General features: G+C 38.8%; 1 protein-coding gene across 2 annotated transcripts in view; it reads left to right on the plus strand.

Annotated features, from left to right (window-relative positions):
• RBM25 (RNA binding motif protein 25) overlaps positions 1-11,916 on the plus strand; it is a 50,739-nt gene extending 38,823 nt beyond the window's left edge. For both annotated transcript variants that reach the window (XM_061429358.1, XM_061429359.1), the window contains 5 exons: positions 1,145-1,469; positions 1,849-2,123; positions 2,679-2,777; positions 3,837-3,884; positions 6,889-11,916. In XM_061429358.1, the coding sequence (XP_061285342.1) occupies positions 1,145-1,469; positions 1,849-2,123; positions 2,679-2,777; positions 3,837-3,884; positions 6,889-6,981 (840 nt within the window). In that variant the 3' untranslated portion in view covers positions 6,982-11,916. The remainder of the gene's footprint in view (positions 1-1,144; positions 1,470-1,848; positions 2,124-2,678; positions 2,778-3,836; positions 3,885-6,888) is intronic.
• The last annotated feature ends 7,095 nt before the right edge of the window (positions 11,917-19,011 follow it).

Genomic DNA, 19,011 nt, shown 5'->3' on the forward strand with positions numbered 1-19,011 from the left:
TGTAATCTTCTACACAGAATTTCTCCAGTTTTAGCCCATGTATCTTTTATCTATCTGTGGCTGTGCTGGGCTTTCTCTTGTTGGGGTGAGTGGTGACTATTCTTCAGTTGGGGTGTGCAGGTTTCTTGTTTTGGTGACTTCTCATTGTGGCTCGTGGGCTCTAGGTCACATGGGCTTAGTTGCCCCTTGGCATGTGGGTTCTTAGTTCCTGAACCAGGTACTGAACTCATGTCTCCTGCATTAGCAGGCAGATTCTTAACCACTGGACCATCAGGGAAGCCCTGCCCATGTGTCTTTTTTTCCGTACCTTCATCATCATGACAGTATTTTTAGTATTTTAAATCCTTACCATTGTAACAGTTAGGTTGAGGAACGTTATTATGTTTTAATTCTCTAAGTACCAGTGGGTTTGAATGCCATGCAGATTGTTGAGTGATCATTGTGCTTCCTTTGTGCGTTGATAGATAGATGGTGATACGCACAGACTTGAAATTTTTTTGTAGTTCACGATACATATTTTTACTTTTGTTTTTTCTGTTTTTGTTTGTTTTTATACTCAGAAAACTCACTAGTCTATTCATCCAAGTTTTTATAATACTCTCATCATGGTTATATTTTACTATGTTTTGTAGCTTCAGGGGGAGTGTTCATTTTGGTATAGGACTTTGACTTCAGAATTCTCCCTTTGTGCCACTTCTTCCTTTTCCTATTTGTGACTGTACCTTCAGCCATTATCAAGAAATAAAAAATGATTATATATGACCAGGCTGAGGATTTGAGTTGCCTCTTAATGTATTGTGTGTACTAGTCTAAAATTTGTGATTATAATTTCTTTAATAAAAATATAAAAAGACTTTTTCACTTTGAATTAGCTGACTATTAGCAGTTAACCTCTGTTTTCTCTGAAAAGTGGATATAAGCCACTGAAGAATGCTAATATATGTGAAATACTAAAAAAAAATTTTGCAGAGTACCTAATATATGCTATGGGGTTTACAGATTCTGATTATAGAAGAGGCAATGTTTTATTCCTAGTGAAAAAGAAAAATAGAGGTTTTGTGAAATGTAAGTAAAACATAGAGTTGGTTGAACTGAAGATAGTTGGGTTTGTTTCAGTTAACCAGGTTATTTTCTGGGTTTTTAGATGGAACAAGAAGCTGAGAGGCGCAGACAACCACAGATAAAGCAAGAACCAGAATCCGAGGAAGAGGAAGAAGAAAAGCAAGAAAAAGAAGAAAAACGTGAGGAACCCATGGAAGAGGAAGAGGAGCCAGAGCAAAAACCTTGTCTCAAACCAACTCTGAGGCCCATCAGTTCTGCCCCATCTGTCTCCTCTGCCAGTGGCAATGCAACTCCCAACACTCCTGGGGATGAGTCTCCCTGTGGTATTATTATTCCTCATGAAAATTCACCAGATCAACAACAACCCGAAGAGCATAGGCCAAAAATAGGACTAAGTCTTAAACTGGGTATGTTAGCATTTTTTTTTCCTTCCTTTTTTCCTTCATTTCCCCACCCCCTTACAACTACCTCAGTTTTGCCTTAAGGAAAAAATAATATGCGCTGCTTGATAGGTAGATAGAAAAAGATTATTTAAAAATGCCTTTCTAGCTCACAATTGTTTTCATAGTTCTACTAGTGCTCCTATATCTGCAGCTGCCTCGAGTTCTGAGAAGAAGTGAAAAGTTAAATTTTCTAGCACTTGTGAGTAGTGAGTTATTTTTTACAGTTGGGATCTTTCTCTGAGATTTGTGGAAGTACATTTACACTGCGTTTGAGGGATGGTGGGTTGTATAGTGTAACATTTGAAGATTAAGTTGCTGTGCTAATACAGTGTTTTTACTATAGGTGCTTCCAATAGTCCTGGTCAACCTAATTCTGTGAAAAGAAAGAAGCTCCCAGTAGATAGTGTCTTTAACAAATTTGAGGATGAAGACAGTGATGATGTACCCCGGAAAAGGAAACTGGTTCCCTTGGATTATGGTGAAGATGATAAGAATGCTGCCAAAGGCACTGTAAACACTGAAGAAAAGCGCAAACATATTAAAAGTCTCATTGAAAAAATCCCTACAGCCAAACCTGAACTGTTTGCTTATCCCCTGGATTGGTCTATTGTGGATTCCGTGAGTAGCAAATTGTATTTCATCATTTTATGGCAAGTTTTTGGTTCTGAATATAGCACATAAACTCAGTTTAAGTAGGGTGATAATGTGGCTAGAACCTTGACATGTGCTGTGCTTAGTCACTCAGTCTTGGTCGACCCTTTGTGACCCTATGGACTGTAGCCCGCCAGGCTCCACTGTCCATGGGGATTCTCCAGGCAAGAATACTGGAGTGTTTTGCCATGCCCTTCTCCAGGGGATCTTTCCAACCCAGGGATTGAACCCAGGTCTCCTGCATTTCAGGTGGATTCTTTACCGTCTGAGCCACCAGGGAAGCTCAGAGTCTTGAGACTCAGTCAATGATAACACATGATTGTGAAAGTCTTAGTGGTACTTGAAGTCTTCATAAATGAGAAGCAAATAATTGTATCCTTATACATACTTGTTTTACTTCAACTTGTGAATGATCTTACTCCTCTATATTTTAGCTTTAAGAAAAATTAAGAGATTATATAGGCTTTTTAAGTGAGTGTAATAAAAAGCTCTTCAACTTAGTGTCCATGCTTTATTTGACAGATATTGATGGAACGACGAATTAGACCATGGATTAATAAAAAAATCATAGAATACATAGGTGAAGAAGAAGCTACGTTAGTTGATTTTGTTTGTTCTAAGGTTAGTCTTTTACTCTTTCCACCTCCAAATATTTGTTATATACTTTAAAATGTTAGAGACTTTGTAAATTGAATTTTTTGTTGGGACAAGTCATTGATAATTTAGTTTTAATTACAAGATTCATAGCCACTTAAGTGTACCCCTCTATACAATTCGAGACCCCACACCAAGTACTTTCATTTCAGAGGGTCAAAGGAGACACAGTTGCTGGCTACTACCAATTTTGCTCTCTCCTTACCCCAAGAATGCCTTGTCACCAACTTCTTGTCTTAATGGTTAGGATGTTGCTGAAGTACAGTTGAGGTTTAGTGGAGACAGCCAGTCACTTATGTCAGTTTTTTGTTAGTCATCCATTCTTTGGGAAGAAGCAAAACGGTGTCCTTCATAGCATAACAGTGGTGTTAACTGACTGATTACTGTGTGCATGGCTTCTTTCCTGGCAAGTCCTGTGTTAAGCATTTTCCAAAACTTTATCTTCTTTAAACCTCCCAAGAACCTTAGGAAGTGTAAGTTTCTAACAGTGTCCCCATTCAGTACATGAAGAAATTGAGACTTGGGGACAGATTGTGTCTTGACCGTGGTTACATAATAAGCAGTAGAGCCAAGCCTGTAAAAGTCATGCTCTTGACCACCAGGAGATACCTCATCCTTTCATTGTCTTCTGAAGGCCCAGTCTTACCTTTAATAAGATAGTTACAGGAGAAGCACTGTATTTCTACAAAGGAAGAGCTAATTGCATTTTAAGGAAATGCTATTTTTCTCTCATTATTGCTCCTTTAACATCAGGAATAGCAAATTATCTTTTCCACTTGTGATATTGTAGCATAAACATTTGTAAGTCTGGGTTTGAATTAGAAGACAGATATGTAGTGATTAAGATCTTACGTTTTAGTGTCAAACTTTCATTGAAAAGAGAGAGATTCTGGAAATTTAGAAATTTATATAAAAAACTTCAGTCAAAAGAAATTTTCATACTAGTTTGAGGATATATTAAAAAATCTTTTATCGTATTGTTAATGTTTTATTTTCAAATTGACATTAATTTTTTTTTTCTATTAGGTTATGGCTCATAGTTCACCTCAGAGCATTTTAGATGATGTTGCCATGGTAAGAGAAAATTTACTGTTATTTATATTTTAATTTAAGATCAGTATAATCAAATTTGCTCCTCTGAATTTGATTGACTTTCTAGAACCTGTATTGGTTCTAGACTCTTTATAGGACTAAATTAAAATTTGAATATGCATTGAGAGGTTAAAGGTATTCACAGTAAGATATCATTAGACATCAGTAGAGTTAAAGTTTTCTTTATCAGTCTCTTCCTTCACCTGTCTTTAGTGTTTGTGTGTGTAAATGTAAATTCTCAATCTATTTCATACATTTAGAGAACATTTATTAAGTGTTAACTAGGTAGAGCAGTGTGCTTAAAAGCACAAAAAGATGGAATAACTACCCTTAAAGAACTAGCAGGGACACAGGTGTACCAATATTGATATGACAACATATTTAATATAATGGGTGTATGTAAAAAAATAATGGAGGCAGAGGAGGTAGAGCAGTTAGGTGTTGAGGGTAGTTAGAGAAATCATCACAGAAATTACCATCTAAACTGAGGCTTAAAGATTGAGTAACTCTTTTGTTACTTGGACAGGTGTCTTTTGGGTTGGTAGTAGTTCAAAGAATACAAGTGGTGAATTGGTCCAGATAATGGCAAGATGCAGAGTATGGCCATGGAAGTTTCTGGGGCAGAACAGATGTCATTGTTTAGAGTATCAACAAACTTTAAGCTGGGTTATAACACATAGAAATTGAAATTGCTGCATGTTGGGACTGGGATTGGAGAGAAATACAAGAACCAGCTGCCATAGCGCTCATTTAATGTAGATGAAAGACTAGGTATTTCCTAGACAGCTGCTGTTGGAGTGAAGGGGTGGTGTTGTGAGGTGTTATGAACGTCATTGGAGATGCTGTTTACGAGGAGAGAACCAGTGAAGATCCAGCAACTTTCCCTCTGTTGTGGAGACTTAAAGCTTTGAAAGTGAGGAACTTCCTCAGAAGGCCACAAGACTGTCAGGGTCTTCAGGGGTCACATCAGGTTTTCAGTTGAGGATGGTTAGCATAAAGTGAAATAGAGTCTAAAGGGCTGAGTGGGAACGTAGCAATGGGAAGAAGAGCCAGGGAGGAAGAAATGTCAAGCATGGTACGAGATGATAGGTGATCAGGGAAACTTTTATTTTGAGCTACAATTAAAGTTGTCAGGGAGTGGCATAGGGGGTTGCCTAACCAAAAGGAGCTCTAAAGTCAAGATATTACATGTTTAAGCACTTCATGATGTTTAAAGCCAGATAACATTAATTTTCTGCAGCCTAGCTAGCCTAATGTATCTATTTAAAATTCCTGGGGGGAAAATTGTGAAAAGCTTTTGGTTTTGTAATGCTGAGCCTCAGATGAAAGGAGAAATGTGAATAGATCCTTAAGGGTAGAATGTCCTTGGCCTTCCAGCCTTTCTTTATAGTTATCTTTCGGGTAAAGAGAGGGCTTTGTAGTTACTCCTGAGTTAAGGAATTAAAAAAAAAAACAACAGGGAATTCCCTGGCAGTCTAGTAGTTAGGACTCCACAGTTTCACTCTCAAGAGCCCCAGGTTCAGCCTCTGGTTGGGGAACTGAGATGCCACAAGATGTGCAGCCAAAAAGAAAAAAACTCAGTGTTCTGGTTTGCCTTGGCAAGGATATAGTTACTGTTGGTGAAGATGGCATATGTCACTATTTTGATCGGTTGAAATAGTTTGATTTTTGGAGTATAATTAAACTACCATTTAAACACGTTGTTTTTGATTATTTTCTGTTTCAGTGTTGATCATAGTGGGAGGAAACCAATTGGGCTAGTGTTGTCAGCTCGTTATGGTGATAGCTCATGGACCCTCTAAATATTTCTTGAATAAGTGAGATTGAATATTCAGCTCAAATAATAATTAGCAGTCTTTCTCAGACTGTACCTTCATGATTTTACGTAAGCTAATGAACTTGGGCTGCATTTTTGTGCATGTATTATCCAGGGTACAATTCCACGTTAGTATTGCAGCAAAGTTTTTTTTTTTTTTTTTTTTTTTTGGTTGCGGGACCCCACAGTTTGAACCCACGCCCTTGGCAGTGGGAACAAGGATTCCTCTAACCCCTGGACCTCAAGGGAATTCCTGCAGCATGGTATTTTTAAATTATAGGTTAAGTCTAGCTCGTGGATGTCTGATTGAAGTTCTTTTTTTGTCATCACTGAGAAATGCTGGGAAATTTTTCAGAAAAATCAAATTTCTGGCTTGTGCTAGGTACTTACTAAGCACTCTTCAAAGCACTTGGTACATACTGTCTCTTTTAATTCCCATAGTAGAACCAGTATGACATAGCTACTGTATCCTCTGTTTTCAGATAAGAGAACGGAGACTCACTGTAATTAAGTATCCCAAACAAGAGTATGTAACTGGTAGGAGGGAGAAGTGGGATTTGAATCCCAAGTAATTTTTAATTTATTTATTTTAATTGGAGGTTAACTACTTTACAATATTGTGATGATTTTTGCCATACATTAACACTGACCCCAGGTACGCATGTGTCCCTGCCATCCTGAACCCCCCTGCCGCATCTCCTTCCCCACCCTAGCCCTCTGCAGGGCAGCAAAGGAGACACAGATGTAAAAAAACGATCATTTGATTTGCCAAGGGGAAAGGACCTTTTATTTATTCAGTAGTCTTGTGTCCCTTGGGAATGACAGTGTTTATTTTGTTTACTGTATCCCAGATGTATTCTCATTTAATATTTCAGTGTTACATGTAATAAGGGCTCAGTAAATGTTAAGATTATGAGGTTCTTGGGGAGAGGGTAAGTGAGATACTCTGTACTAAGTATTAGGTGATTATATAACTAATTTGTCTGAATGACTATATTCTTTATAACAAACATATGGTTTCCTTAGGAAATAGTTATTCAAGACATGTATAAATAAAGTAAATGCTTGTTCGTAGAGAAAAGCCTTTTTTATTCCATTTGCCTTGTTGGGAGATGCTGGTGATTGCTTTTCTTACACGTGTAACTGGCTTTTTTGTTTTTCCTTTTCTAGGTACTTGATGAAGAAGCAGAAGTTTTTATAGTCAAGATGTGGAGATTATTGATATATGAAACAGAAGCCAAGAAAATTGGTCTTGTGAAGTAAAACTCTTTTACATTAAGAGTTCCATTTCAGATTTCTTCTTTCCCATCCTTCAAAGGACTTCATTTTTTTTTTTGTCTTCAAAGACATTTGTGAGATCTGTAATTTTTTTTTAATGTAGAAAATGTGAATTTTTTTGTCCTCTAATTTGTTGATGCTGTGTGTACTCCCTTGGTTGTAAAGACATCTGAATCCTACCATGGTTCTCTTTATACTCACCAGGTACAAATTACTGGTATGTTTTATAAGCCGCAGCTACTGTACACACCCTATCTGATATAATCTTGTTCTGCTGATTTGTTTCTTGTAAATATTAAAATGACTCCCCAATTCTTATGCAGAATTGCACTTAATATTGAACTGTACAGGCACCAACATGAATGATTTTAAATTTAAAAAATAACCAGTCATACCTATTACCCTTACCTCCTTGATCAAAAATGGCAGGCCCTCATGATGGCATGAGATTTAGAGTGTGGAAATTAGCAGACAATCCATTCCTACTGTATCTCTGTATGAATGTGTTTGTGTGAGTGTATGTATAAAAGTCTTATTTTTTCCTAGTTTGCTTTGGAAATTTCCCTTAAACATTTCCTAATTCAAGAATAGAATTGTAAAGGAAACCTGGTATTGTGCCAATCCAGATGTCTGGGATAATTAGGTTATTACTCTCCCAGAGCATGGTATTCTCTTGTGGCAAGTAACAGTCTATTGAATGAAATGGGTTTTTCTGTTGATAGCTGGCTGTGTCAGCCTCTCCTTAAGGGAGTGTGAATCATAGTGGTTTCCCCCCCCTGATTTCGTTGTTCAGAAATGAGGCAGATCCTTAGAATCTGGAGAGCTTTATTTTATGCATTTTTTTGCACTTCATTGATCCTTAGTTTAATTTTAATGTACCCCTTTGTTTTAAAAAAGAAAGCTTCATTCAGAAACCATAAATGAAAAAAAAATCTTAAAATTATCAAAAGATAAAATTAGGCAATTTTACAGGCTAGAAAACATTTGACAAAATACTGTAGCAATTTAGCATGGCAATTTACAAAGTTTACATCTGATTTCTGAGGATAAAGTAAGTCGTTTAAAGCAGTTACCACTCATGTGTGTCTGTCAGGGGTTTATATCTTGTGTGTGTATATGCAGGCACACACCTTGTTTACTTCTCTGCTCATCAGCGTTCAAAACTGTACTGATCGTGTCCTTAGAGATATACATGAGGCTTTCTTTATTATAGATCAGGACTTCACCAGGGAGCAAAATTACCCAAAAATGTACCAAGTTTTAAACAGTTCTTAACAGAAATTAGGTGCAGCTATTCCCATGTCTGAGTATTTATTTTTTAAAAAGACTGAGGGGGTGTGTTAAAAAACAAAACATAAAAAGCATAACTGAACTTGAATTACAAGATTTTTTTTTTACATCTTAAGAGGACATTTGAAAACACTGTTCTTAACATTGAACCATGATGTGCATGGTTCCATTATGTAAATATATCAAATATTAAAAATGTATATATTTGATCTTGGGGACTCATTCTTTCAGAGTCTTGTTAAATAAATGGCATCATGTTGTAATTATGCGGTGCATACTAGAAACTTAACTTGAAAATATGGGCTGAATTTTTGATGGACTGGATTTTTAAGTATTAGTACCTGAAGATGAGAAGAGGCCATTTCCCTTATTTTGGATTAATCTAGACATCTATGGAGATATAGCCCCTTTCAGTGTTATAATATTTTAAGTTGTAGTTTCTGAAGGGAAAGTTGTAGAAACATGTTCCTTGCCATTTACAAATTAATTTGCCAGTCTTTTCTCAGATTAATCCCCCAGTGTAACTCCTTGTTCGAGCAGTTTATTATGCCTCTCTATCTTCTCTTACATATTATTGCTTCTGAGACATCATATTAGGTTAGTTTTATTTAGCCAGCATTAGCATGGAAGTTTATTCAGGTAGATTTAATTTTCCCCGCTTTGGTCTCTTCTGCTCTTTCAATCATATTTACCTTAAAAGGGCCCTCATGTGAAGCTCTTGAGGGCACATACCATATACTGCATAATACCTCCAGTGAGATGGGTGTCAGGATCCCAGATTTATATATTAACATTTCTGCAGCAAATGATCTGATCTGACTGATCATTGAGTTAAAGACTGCTACATTAATTGTTTAATGTCAGTTCAAGTCAGATTTTGCCACAAAGCTTAAACTTCAGGATCTTCAGAATTTTTCAGGTTTGTATGTAAAGAACCGACCATGTATAAGCATGAGAATAAGCTGGCACATTCTAGTGTCAGTAATATTACACTTAAGAAAATGTTTACTAAATCGCTTGAACTTTCTGGGTTGTCTTTACCATTTGTCCATAGATTAATTTCAAATTGGAACCCTTAGTTAATCTATATATTGCCCCTTCAAGTTGTTATAAAATTACATGAAAGTCTTGACAGCCATTCTGATGTGGCAGCTAGGAAACAAATATGCTTTTTCTGCATTTGACCCTGTAAATAAAATAATTTTAAATGTGTCCATCTGTCAACAGGAAGAAAGTGGTTTTCCCAAACTTTAACATGCGCCTGAATCACCAGGGGGATCTTGTTAAAATGCAGACTTAGCAGGGGCTAGGGTGGCCCTGAGACTTTGCCTTTCTGACCAGCTCCCACATGGTGCCAGTGCTAAGTGATATAAGGACTACTTGATTGGCAGTTCAGTGTCAGTACTGGTATTTTGTCCTAACAGACTGCATAAATGCAGCTTAATTTTTTTTTCTTTTTTCTTTTCTTTTTAAGTATATCTTAAAAACACTTTTTGAGGCAAATGATAAATGATAGGTATCATTTATATTAAGAACATAAAAGTAATCTTCCAAAAGGATGCCCAAGAATAGCTCCAATATTCGAGACTTTATTCCCAGCCAGCCTTAGAACATCTTAGAGAAGATTATGTTGTTACTCATTTCTGAATCTTATCAGAGCACTTCCTGATCTGTGATAGTAGAGGCTGATGATTATTTTGTGGAGAGTGCAGTTTCAGGTACTAATCAGGCATGAATAGTAGATATGGTGGACAAATTGAGAAAATACTGAACTCGAGTCAAATTGGACTAAATGCTATTATCATTTTTTTCTCTAATATGAAGAAAATTTAAATTTAGATAAATGCAAGCAGCTATACAATGTATATATGAAGTTTACTTACCCAGCTCTTTCATATAAGTTCTATGAATGTTTCCACTTTCTACCCAAAAACTGCTGAAAGGTTTTATGTCAAAATGGTTGTACATTTTTCCAAGTCATATTTCAGCCTTCTATTAATATGAAATTGAGAAATTGTTTTGCTTAGCAAAAGATGGTGAAATTGATTTGTGAATGCCACTAGCTATAAAAAGGTATTAGAAGGAATTCCAAATAGACTAAGAAATAATCTAAGTTTCAGGAAGAAAACTAGGAAATGTACACACAGTTTTTTTTTTTTTCCCCACACATATTTTTAAACCCAGGAACTATTACATTCATACTAGAAACCAAGGTGAACTTGGTATATAGTATTTTGATAAACTGTTAGATTTTTTGAATTGATTATATTAAATTATTGAAATCTTTATTTGCATTTGAATGCGTAATTTTCATCTTTAAAGGTCCTTTGCCTTTCATTTTTATTACTTGACTCACGAAGACTAAATTAGGAATGGCAATCTAAAATATCCAGGAAGAAAATAATTTCTGTATATAAAAATGAATAAAAATTCTTTTCAAGCCATGTTGTTTAAATGACACTCCACAAGTCTACCTACTCTGCCACATCGTGTATTAGTTGAATAAACGACTTCTAGATTCTCTTGCGGAGTAGTAGCTGGATTATTAGGTAACCCTTTTGTCTTTTTGTGTATGACATACTTGCCATTGAGGCACACTTAATATGTGCCATTCATGTTTTAAGCTAGATGGAGTGATAGACATAAATAAGTCAAAATCTCTCTAAGCTGACAGTCTAGTGGTGGAGCAAAAAATGAGATCACTAATAGATACACAGTGTACACTATATGAACTGTCAGACTTGATGCGCTGATTTCAAGGTCGGGAGGCAAGATATAGGAGGAAGTTTCTCAGCAGAGGTGGTAATATGTAGACCTTACAAATCAAAGTTTATTTTGGGCTGTGCTGCATGGCACATGGGATTTTAGGTTCCTAACCAGGGACTGAATCTGGACCCTCAACAGTGAAAGTGTAGAATCCTAACCACTGGGTGGTCAGGAAATTCCCCAGATCCCACAGCCTTAGCTACCCACTGCAACAGTGCAACGATGTGCTTTATGTTGGATATCTAGAGGGCCTGGATATTGGATTATAATTCATGATGTAGGTCTGCACTGTCGAGTTTAATTCATTAAAATTAAAATAGTTTTCAATTACAGTAGCCATATTTCAAGTATTCAGAAGTCAGGTATGACTGAATTTTAAAATCCAGTTTTTTATTTGCAATATTCATATTTAAAGGTCCTCAGCAGCCATATTTAGCTAATAGCTACCAATATTGAATGGACATTACAGATTAAAGATTAGTATTTTGATTGCAGAAGTTTATTTTGGATAGGTATGGTCTTGCTAATAGCCCCCTAAAGGCAGAGGAAAGTGTTTGTTAATAAAAGTTCTCTTATAGAAAGCATTTTTAGCAAATCTTGGAAGCAAAAGTATTGTAAATTTTAAAATAGTTCTTTTTCCTGTTTTTTTCTTGTCACAAAAGGAAAAACTACTAGAAACCATGAAGGTTCACTTTTTTTCCTTGTCAAATTAAAAACTTTGATTGTTATCATGGAAAAGCTAGACGTGAAAGTTTCATTTTGAGTATATTCTTGAGGCAAAGTTGTCTTCTTCATAAAGGGGGTCCAGGTTCTTTGTTAAGGAAATTAGATTTAATAAAATATTGACAGTCATACAGAATTTAAGACTAAAAAATAACAAGATGAGTAAGATAAAGCCAACCCTTCGTTTTGAGCTGTTTCAATTTAAGGAGCCAGATCCTACTTTAATCCCATAGCAAATAGGGCAATAATGTATAAATAAAGACAAACTATGTGGTAAGTGATAATAAATTGGATTGCTTTGCCTTGGAATCAATAGTGTAAAGAAGTGGCCTTGGTCCTGAATTCATGGACTGCTCTAGCCTTTCTAGCTTTGAACAGCCCCTCTCCCCAAGTAGTTCTAACAGGTTTGGCCTCCTGAATTTCCCATCTGCTTCATCTTTCACTGCTTATTACTGATTTTTGCCACCTTTTTTCTTTTTTTTTTGTCATCTGTTCAGACGTTTCATTCTCCCAAGTTCAGACGTTTCTGGGGAAAATACAAAAGCACAACTGCAGGTAGTCTGGACCTTCTATTATTTTTCTCATTCTTTTACTGAACTTCACTGCTTAACCACAAACACTGCACTTTTCATTGTTCTTAAATTTCCCGTGCTGGAACTTCCGTGGCGGTAACACTGCTGCTTCCACTGCAAGGGGAACAGGTTCAGTCCCTGGTGGTGGAACTAAAATCCCACATGCTGTGTGGCACAGGAAAAAAAAAAAAACACAAAAAACTTCGAGTGCTATGTTAGGTAGGTATGAATGAGTGGAAGTTACTTGATTCCCCCCCTTACTTAGCCAATAATTTCATGTTAACAAAATCTTAACTTTGATTTAGGCATAGTCTCCATTTCCAGCTCTCCATTTTATGATATGCATCTTGAACCTTTGCTTTCTATTCAGAAGACCTTTCCCGCTCCACTTGTCTCTGGTTTCTAACTACAGTTTGTAATTTCTTGAGCCTTGCTCAGATATTTTCATTATCTTCTTCCTTCCTTCTGTCTGGAATAAGTTTTGAAAAACACAGGAAATTAACCTTAGGTCCTCCCTTTTCCTTTTCACTACACTTGAGATTCCATAAACTAGCTTACAGTTTTATGTGCACTTCACATTTCCTAAAGTGAAAAAGTGAAGTCGCTCAGTCATGTCCGACTCTGTGACCCCATGGACTATAGCCCACCAGGCTCCATCCATGGAATTTTCTAGTCAAGTGTACTGGAGTGGGTTGCCATTTCCTTCTCCAGGGGATTTTCCAACCCAGGGATCGAACCCGGGTCTCCTGCATTGCAGGCAGATGCTTTACCGTCTGAGCCACCAGGGAATCCCAACATTTCTTAGGTCTCACTCATGTTTTTATCTTTACTTTCTACTGGTGACTGGTGATAATCCCAAATGAGACTCTGCTCTTGTAAGAGGCTACACCATAGTTTACATCTTGACACTCTGGGCATTTGCTCTCTATTGGGTCTCTTGGCGCAGTTGCCAAATCATGTCCGACTCTTTGTGACCCCATAGACTTCAGCACCAGGCTTCAATGCCCTTCACTATCTCCCGGAGTTTGCTCAGAATAATGTCCATTGAGTCGGTGATGGTATCTAACTTACTCATCCTCTGCCACCCTCTTGACTTCAACCTTTCCCTGGGATGTCACTTTAGCCTTGTTCCTCTCAGATCAGATCAGATCAGTCGCTCAGTCGTGTCCAACTCTTTGTGACCCCATGAATCGCAGCACACCAGGCCTCCCTGTCCATCACCAAATCCCGGAGTTCACTGAGACTCACGTCCATTGAGTCAGTGATGCCATCCAGCCATCTCATCCTCTGTCGTCCCCTTGTCCTCCTGCCCCCAATCCCTCCCAGCATCAGAGTCTTTTCCAATGAGTCAACTCTTCGCAGGAGGTGGCCAAAGGACTGGAGTTTCAGCTTGTTCCTCTAGTCTGTGTCTTTTTACTGGTTCTTCAGTGCTTTCTGGGTTTCTGTACACCTTAAAAGGTGAAGAAATACAGAATACTGGAGGAAAATTTATCTGTAGTCCAGTTATTCTGCCAGTGGTTGCTTTTAAAATCACTTGTTTCCTTTTTGCAGGAATGTGTTTTGCCATATGGATAAATGTCTGTTAAAGATCTGTTTATTAATTTAACAGGGTAAGAAATTTTCTGTTACACATAATGTTTATAAATTTCAATCGCATTCTGTGGTGGGTGAACCATACTTTATTGTAAGACATTTAACATTCCAATTTTTGCTATTAATAATAGTCCATGAGTATCTTTGCACAAAGTTTTTGTTTGTTCCTAAGATAGTTTGCCAGCATTTTAAGACTTTCTGCTTACATCCCAGGTTGCATTCAAAGAGATTGAACTAGTTCACAGATGGATGGGTTTTAGCCTATGCTTGTTTAACAAATGTATAGAACTGTTTTATGTGCTAAGCTATTGTTCTCAGAACTTATATGTGGACAAACAGGCAAACATTCCTACCCTTGTGAAGTTTGAGGAGGGAAGTGGGAGATGAGAACTTTAAAAATTTTACTTGGGGGGGTGTCAAACTTTTTATTTCACCAACATTCCCTGTTAATGGAAAAACAAATGCTACTTTGTTCTTAAATATAAAGTGTGTAAAACTTATTTAAATCCATTCATGTATTGGGGTGGGGAGGAGAAAGGAGTTGGGGATTGATGCTCTAGGAATACAGAGGGTTATCTTGGGAAAATGTAAGAGAAATAAAAAGTCTCATCTGGCCAGGTGCTGTTACTGATGTCATTTTCTGATTACCTGTACATTTGAACATTTCTCCATTGTTCACCTTTTGTTTTACATGATAGTAAGGGGACGACAGAGGATGAGATGGATGGATGGCATCACCGACTCAATGGACGTGAGTCTGGGTGGACTCCAGGGTTGGTGATGGACAGGGAGGCCTGATGTGCTGCAGTTCATGGGGTCGCAAAGAGTCAGACACGACTGAGCAACTGAACTGAACTGATTCATTGTTAAGGGGCTTCCCAGGTGTCCCCAGTGGTAAAGAACCTACTTGCCAGTGCAGGAGAGGTAGGACATGCGGGTTCCATCTCCCAGTTGGGAAGACTCCCTGGAGAAGGGCACAGGCAACCCACTCCAGTATTCTTACCTGGACAATCCCATGGACAGAGGAGTCCCATGGCCTACAGTCCATAGGGTCGCAAAGAGTAGGACACAACTGAGCGACTAACACACACAAGCTTTCAGATAGGTGTATGTGTGTGGTCTGCTACTTAAGGAGTTAGTTATTGGTACTGTTTTTATAGACATCTGAATGGAAAGTTGGCAGATGGCAAAAAATCAAAGGACCATAGGGCAAATCACTGTGCACCAGTTACTCTGTAACATTTGGATATTACAAAAATGAGACAGTCATGCTTTGAAAGCTTACTATCTAGGAAGATAGGTTCTTAAACTTGGAACCCAAGAATCCCAGACGATGTTTTTTAAAATGCAGTTTCTAAGGTTCTCCAAACCCACCAAAAGTCTTGATTCATTAGGGAGAGGGTGGAGGGCACAGAGGAGCTCCCCCTCACCCGAGGTCAGGGGTGGCTGCGCGGGCACAGGAGGGCCGAGAGGACCTACTCCACGTTCAAGGTCAGGAGGAGCAGCATATGGAGATAGCCCTCGTTCAAGGTAAGGAACAGCGGCTGTGCTTTGCTGGAGCAGCCTTGAAGAGATACCCCATGTCCAAGGTAAGAGAAACCCAAGTGAGACAGTAGGTGTTGCAAGAGGGCATCAGAGGGCAGACACTGAAACCATAATCACAGAAAACTACCCAATCTAATCACATGGACCACAGCCTTGTCTAACTCATTGAAACTAAGCCATGCCATGTGGGGCCACCCAGGACTGGCGGGTCATGGTGGAGAGGTCTGACAGAATGTGGTCCACTGGAGAAGGGAATGGCAAACCACTTCAGTATTCTTGCCTTGAGGACCGCATGAACAGTATGAAAAGGCAAAATGATAGGATACTGAAAGAGGAACTCCCCAGGTCAGTAGGTGCCCAATATGCTACTGGAGATCAGTGGAGAAATAACTCCAGAAAGAATGAAGGGATGGAGCCAAAGCAAAAACAATACCTAGTTGTGGATGTGACTGGTAATAGAAGCAAGGTCTGATGCTGTAAAGAGCAATATTGCATAGGAACCTGGAATGTTAGGTCCATGAATCAAGGCAAATTGGAAGTGGTCAAACGAGATGGCAAGAGTGAACATCAACATTCTAGGAATCAGTGAACTCAAATGGACTGGAATGGGTGAATTTAACTCAGATGACCATTATATCTACTACTGTGGGCAGGAATCCCTTAGAAGAAATGGAATAGCCATCATGGTCAACCAAAGAGTCCAAAATGCAGTACTTGGATGCAATCTCAAAAACGACAGAACGATCTCTCTTCGTTTCCAAGGAAAACCATTCAGTATCACTGTAATCCAAGCCGATGCCCCAACCAGTAACGCTGAAGAAGCTGAAGTTGAACAGTTCTATGAAGACCTACAAGACTTTTTAGACTAACACCCAAAAAAGATGTCCTTTTCATTATAGGGGACTGGAATGCAAAAGTAGGAAGTCAAACATCTGGGGTAACAGGCAAATTTGGCTTTGGAATACAGAATGAAGCAGGGCAAAGGCTAATAAAGTTTTGCCGAGAGAACGCACTGGTCATAGCAAACACCCTCTTCCAACAACACAAGAGAAGACTCTACACATGGACATCACCAGATGGTCAACACCGAAATCAGATTGATTATGTTCTTTGCAGCCAAAGATGGAGAAGCTCTATACAGTCAGCAAAAACAAGACCAGGAGCTAACTGTGGCTCAGACCATGAACTCCTTATTGCCAAATTCAGACTTAAATTGAAAGTAGGGAAAATCACTAGACCATTCAGGTATGACCTAAATCAAATCCCTTATGATTATACAGTGGAAGTGAGAAATAGATTTAAGGGACTGGATCTGATGGATAGAGTGCCTGATGAACTATGGACGGAGGTTCGTGACATTGTACAGGAGACGGATCAAGACCATTCCCATGGAAAAGAAATGCAAAAAAGCAAAATGGCTGTCTAAGGAGGCCTTACAAATAGCTATGAAAAGAAGAGAAGTGACAAGCAAAGGAGAAAAGGAAAGACATACGCATCTGAATGCAGAGTTCCAAAGAATACAATGAGAGATAAGAAAGCCTTCCTCAGCGATCAATGCAGAGAAATAGAGGCAAACAACAGAATGGGAAAGACTAGAGATCTCTTCAAGAAAATTAGAGGTACCAAGGGAACATTTCATGCAAAGATGGGCTCGATAAAGGACAGAAATGGTATGGACCTAACAGAAGCAGAAGATATTAAGAAGAGGTGGCAAGAATACACAGAAGAACTGTACAAAAAAGATCTTCACGACCCAGATAATCACGATGGTGTGATCACTGACCTAGAGCCAGACATCCTGGAATGTGAAGTCAAGTGGGCCTTAGAAAGCATCACTACAAACAAAGGTAGTGGAGGTGACGGAATTCCAGTTGAGCTATTTGAAATCCTGAAAGACGATGCTGTGAAAGTGCTGCACTCAATATGCCAGCAAATTTGGAAAACTCAGCAGTGGCCACAGGACTGGAAAAGGTCAGTTTTCATTCCAATCCCAAAGAAAGGCAATGCCAAAGAATGCTCAAACTACTGCACAATTGCACTCATTTCACACGCTAGTAAAGTAATGCTCAAAATTCTCCAAGCCAGGCTTCAGCAATACGTGAACCGTGAACTTCCAGATGTTCAAGCTGATTTTAGAAAAGGCAGAGGAACCAGAGATCAAATTGCCAACACCTGCTGGATCATGGAAAAAGCAAGAGAGTTCCAGAAAAACATCTATTTCTGCTTTATTGACTATGCCAAAGCCTTTGTGTGGATCACAATAAACCGAAAAATTCTGAAAGAGATAAGAATACCAGACCACCTGACCTGCCTCTTGAGAAACCTGTATGCAGGTCAGGAAGCAACAGTTAGAACTGTACATGGAACAACCGACTGGTTCCAAATAGGAAAAGGAGTACATCAAGGCTGTATATTGTCACCCTGCCTATTTAACTTCTATGCAGAGGACATCATGAGAAACGCTGGGCTGGAAGAAGCACAAGCTGGAATCAAGATTGCCAGGAGAAATATCAATAACCTCAAATATGCAGATGATACCACCCTTATGGCAGAAAGTGAAGAGGAACTAAAAAGCCTCTTGATGAAAGTGAAAGAGGAGAGTGAAAAGGTTGGCTTAAAGCTCAACATTCAGAAAACGAAGATCATGGCATCTGGTCCCATCACTTCATGGCAAATAGATGGGGAAACAGTGGAAACAGTGTCAGACTTTATTTTTCTGGGCTCCAAAATCACTGCAGATGGTGACTGCAGCCATGAAATTAAAAGACACTCCTTGGAAGGAAAGTTATGACCAACCTAGATAGCATATTCAAAAGCAGAGATATTACTTTGCCAACAAAGGTCAAGGCTATGGTTTTTCCAGTGGTCATGTATGGATGTGAGAGTTGGACTGTGAAGAAAGCTGAGCGCTGAAGAATTGATGCTTTTGAACTGTGGTTTGGGGGAAGACTCTTGAGAGTCCCTTGGACTGCAAGGAGATCCAACCAGTCCATTCTAAAGGAGATCAGTCCTGGGTGTTCATTGGAAGGACTGATACTGAGGCTGAAACTCCAATACTTTGGCTACCTCATGCGAAGAGTTGACTCATTGGAAAAGACCCTGATGCTGGGAGGGATTGGGGCAGGAGGAGATGGGGACGACAGAGGATGAGATGGCTGGATGGCATCACCAACTCGATGGACATGAGTTTGAGTGAACTCCGGGAGTTGGTGATGGACAGGGAGGCCTATTCATGAGGTCGCAAAGAGTCGGACACGACTGAGCAACTGAACTGAACTGGAGGGCACAGGGATTTACAATTTATCTTTTCCTTTTGATTGTGGTGCCGCTGATTTGCATTGAGAAACGCTATGCAAATAGGTCCTGTAGAGAAATGAAAGAAACCTTAGATTTAACGTACTATCACTTGTAGGCCGGGAGAAGCACACACTAGGTCTAGTTTACGTAGCAATCTTGATCCTCAGCTCAGGAGCAGCTCTAATCTGATAACCCCCGCCCCGCGCTGGCGCCCACGGGGACGGGGGTT

The sequence above is a fragment of the Bos javanicus genome, chromosome 10 (assembly GCF_032452875.1).
Source record: "Bos javanicus breed banteng chromosome 10, ARS-OSU_banteng_1.0, whole genome shotgun sequence".
In the NCBI taxonomy this organism is placed as follows: Eukaryota; Metazoa; Chordata; class Mammalia; order Artiodactyla; family Bovidae; genus Bos; species Bos javanicus.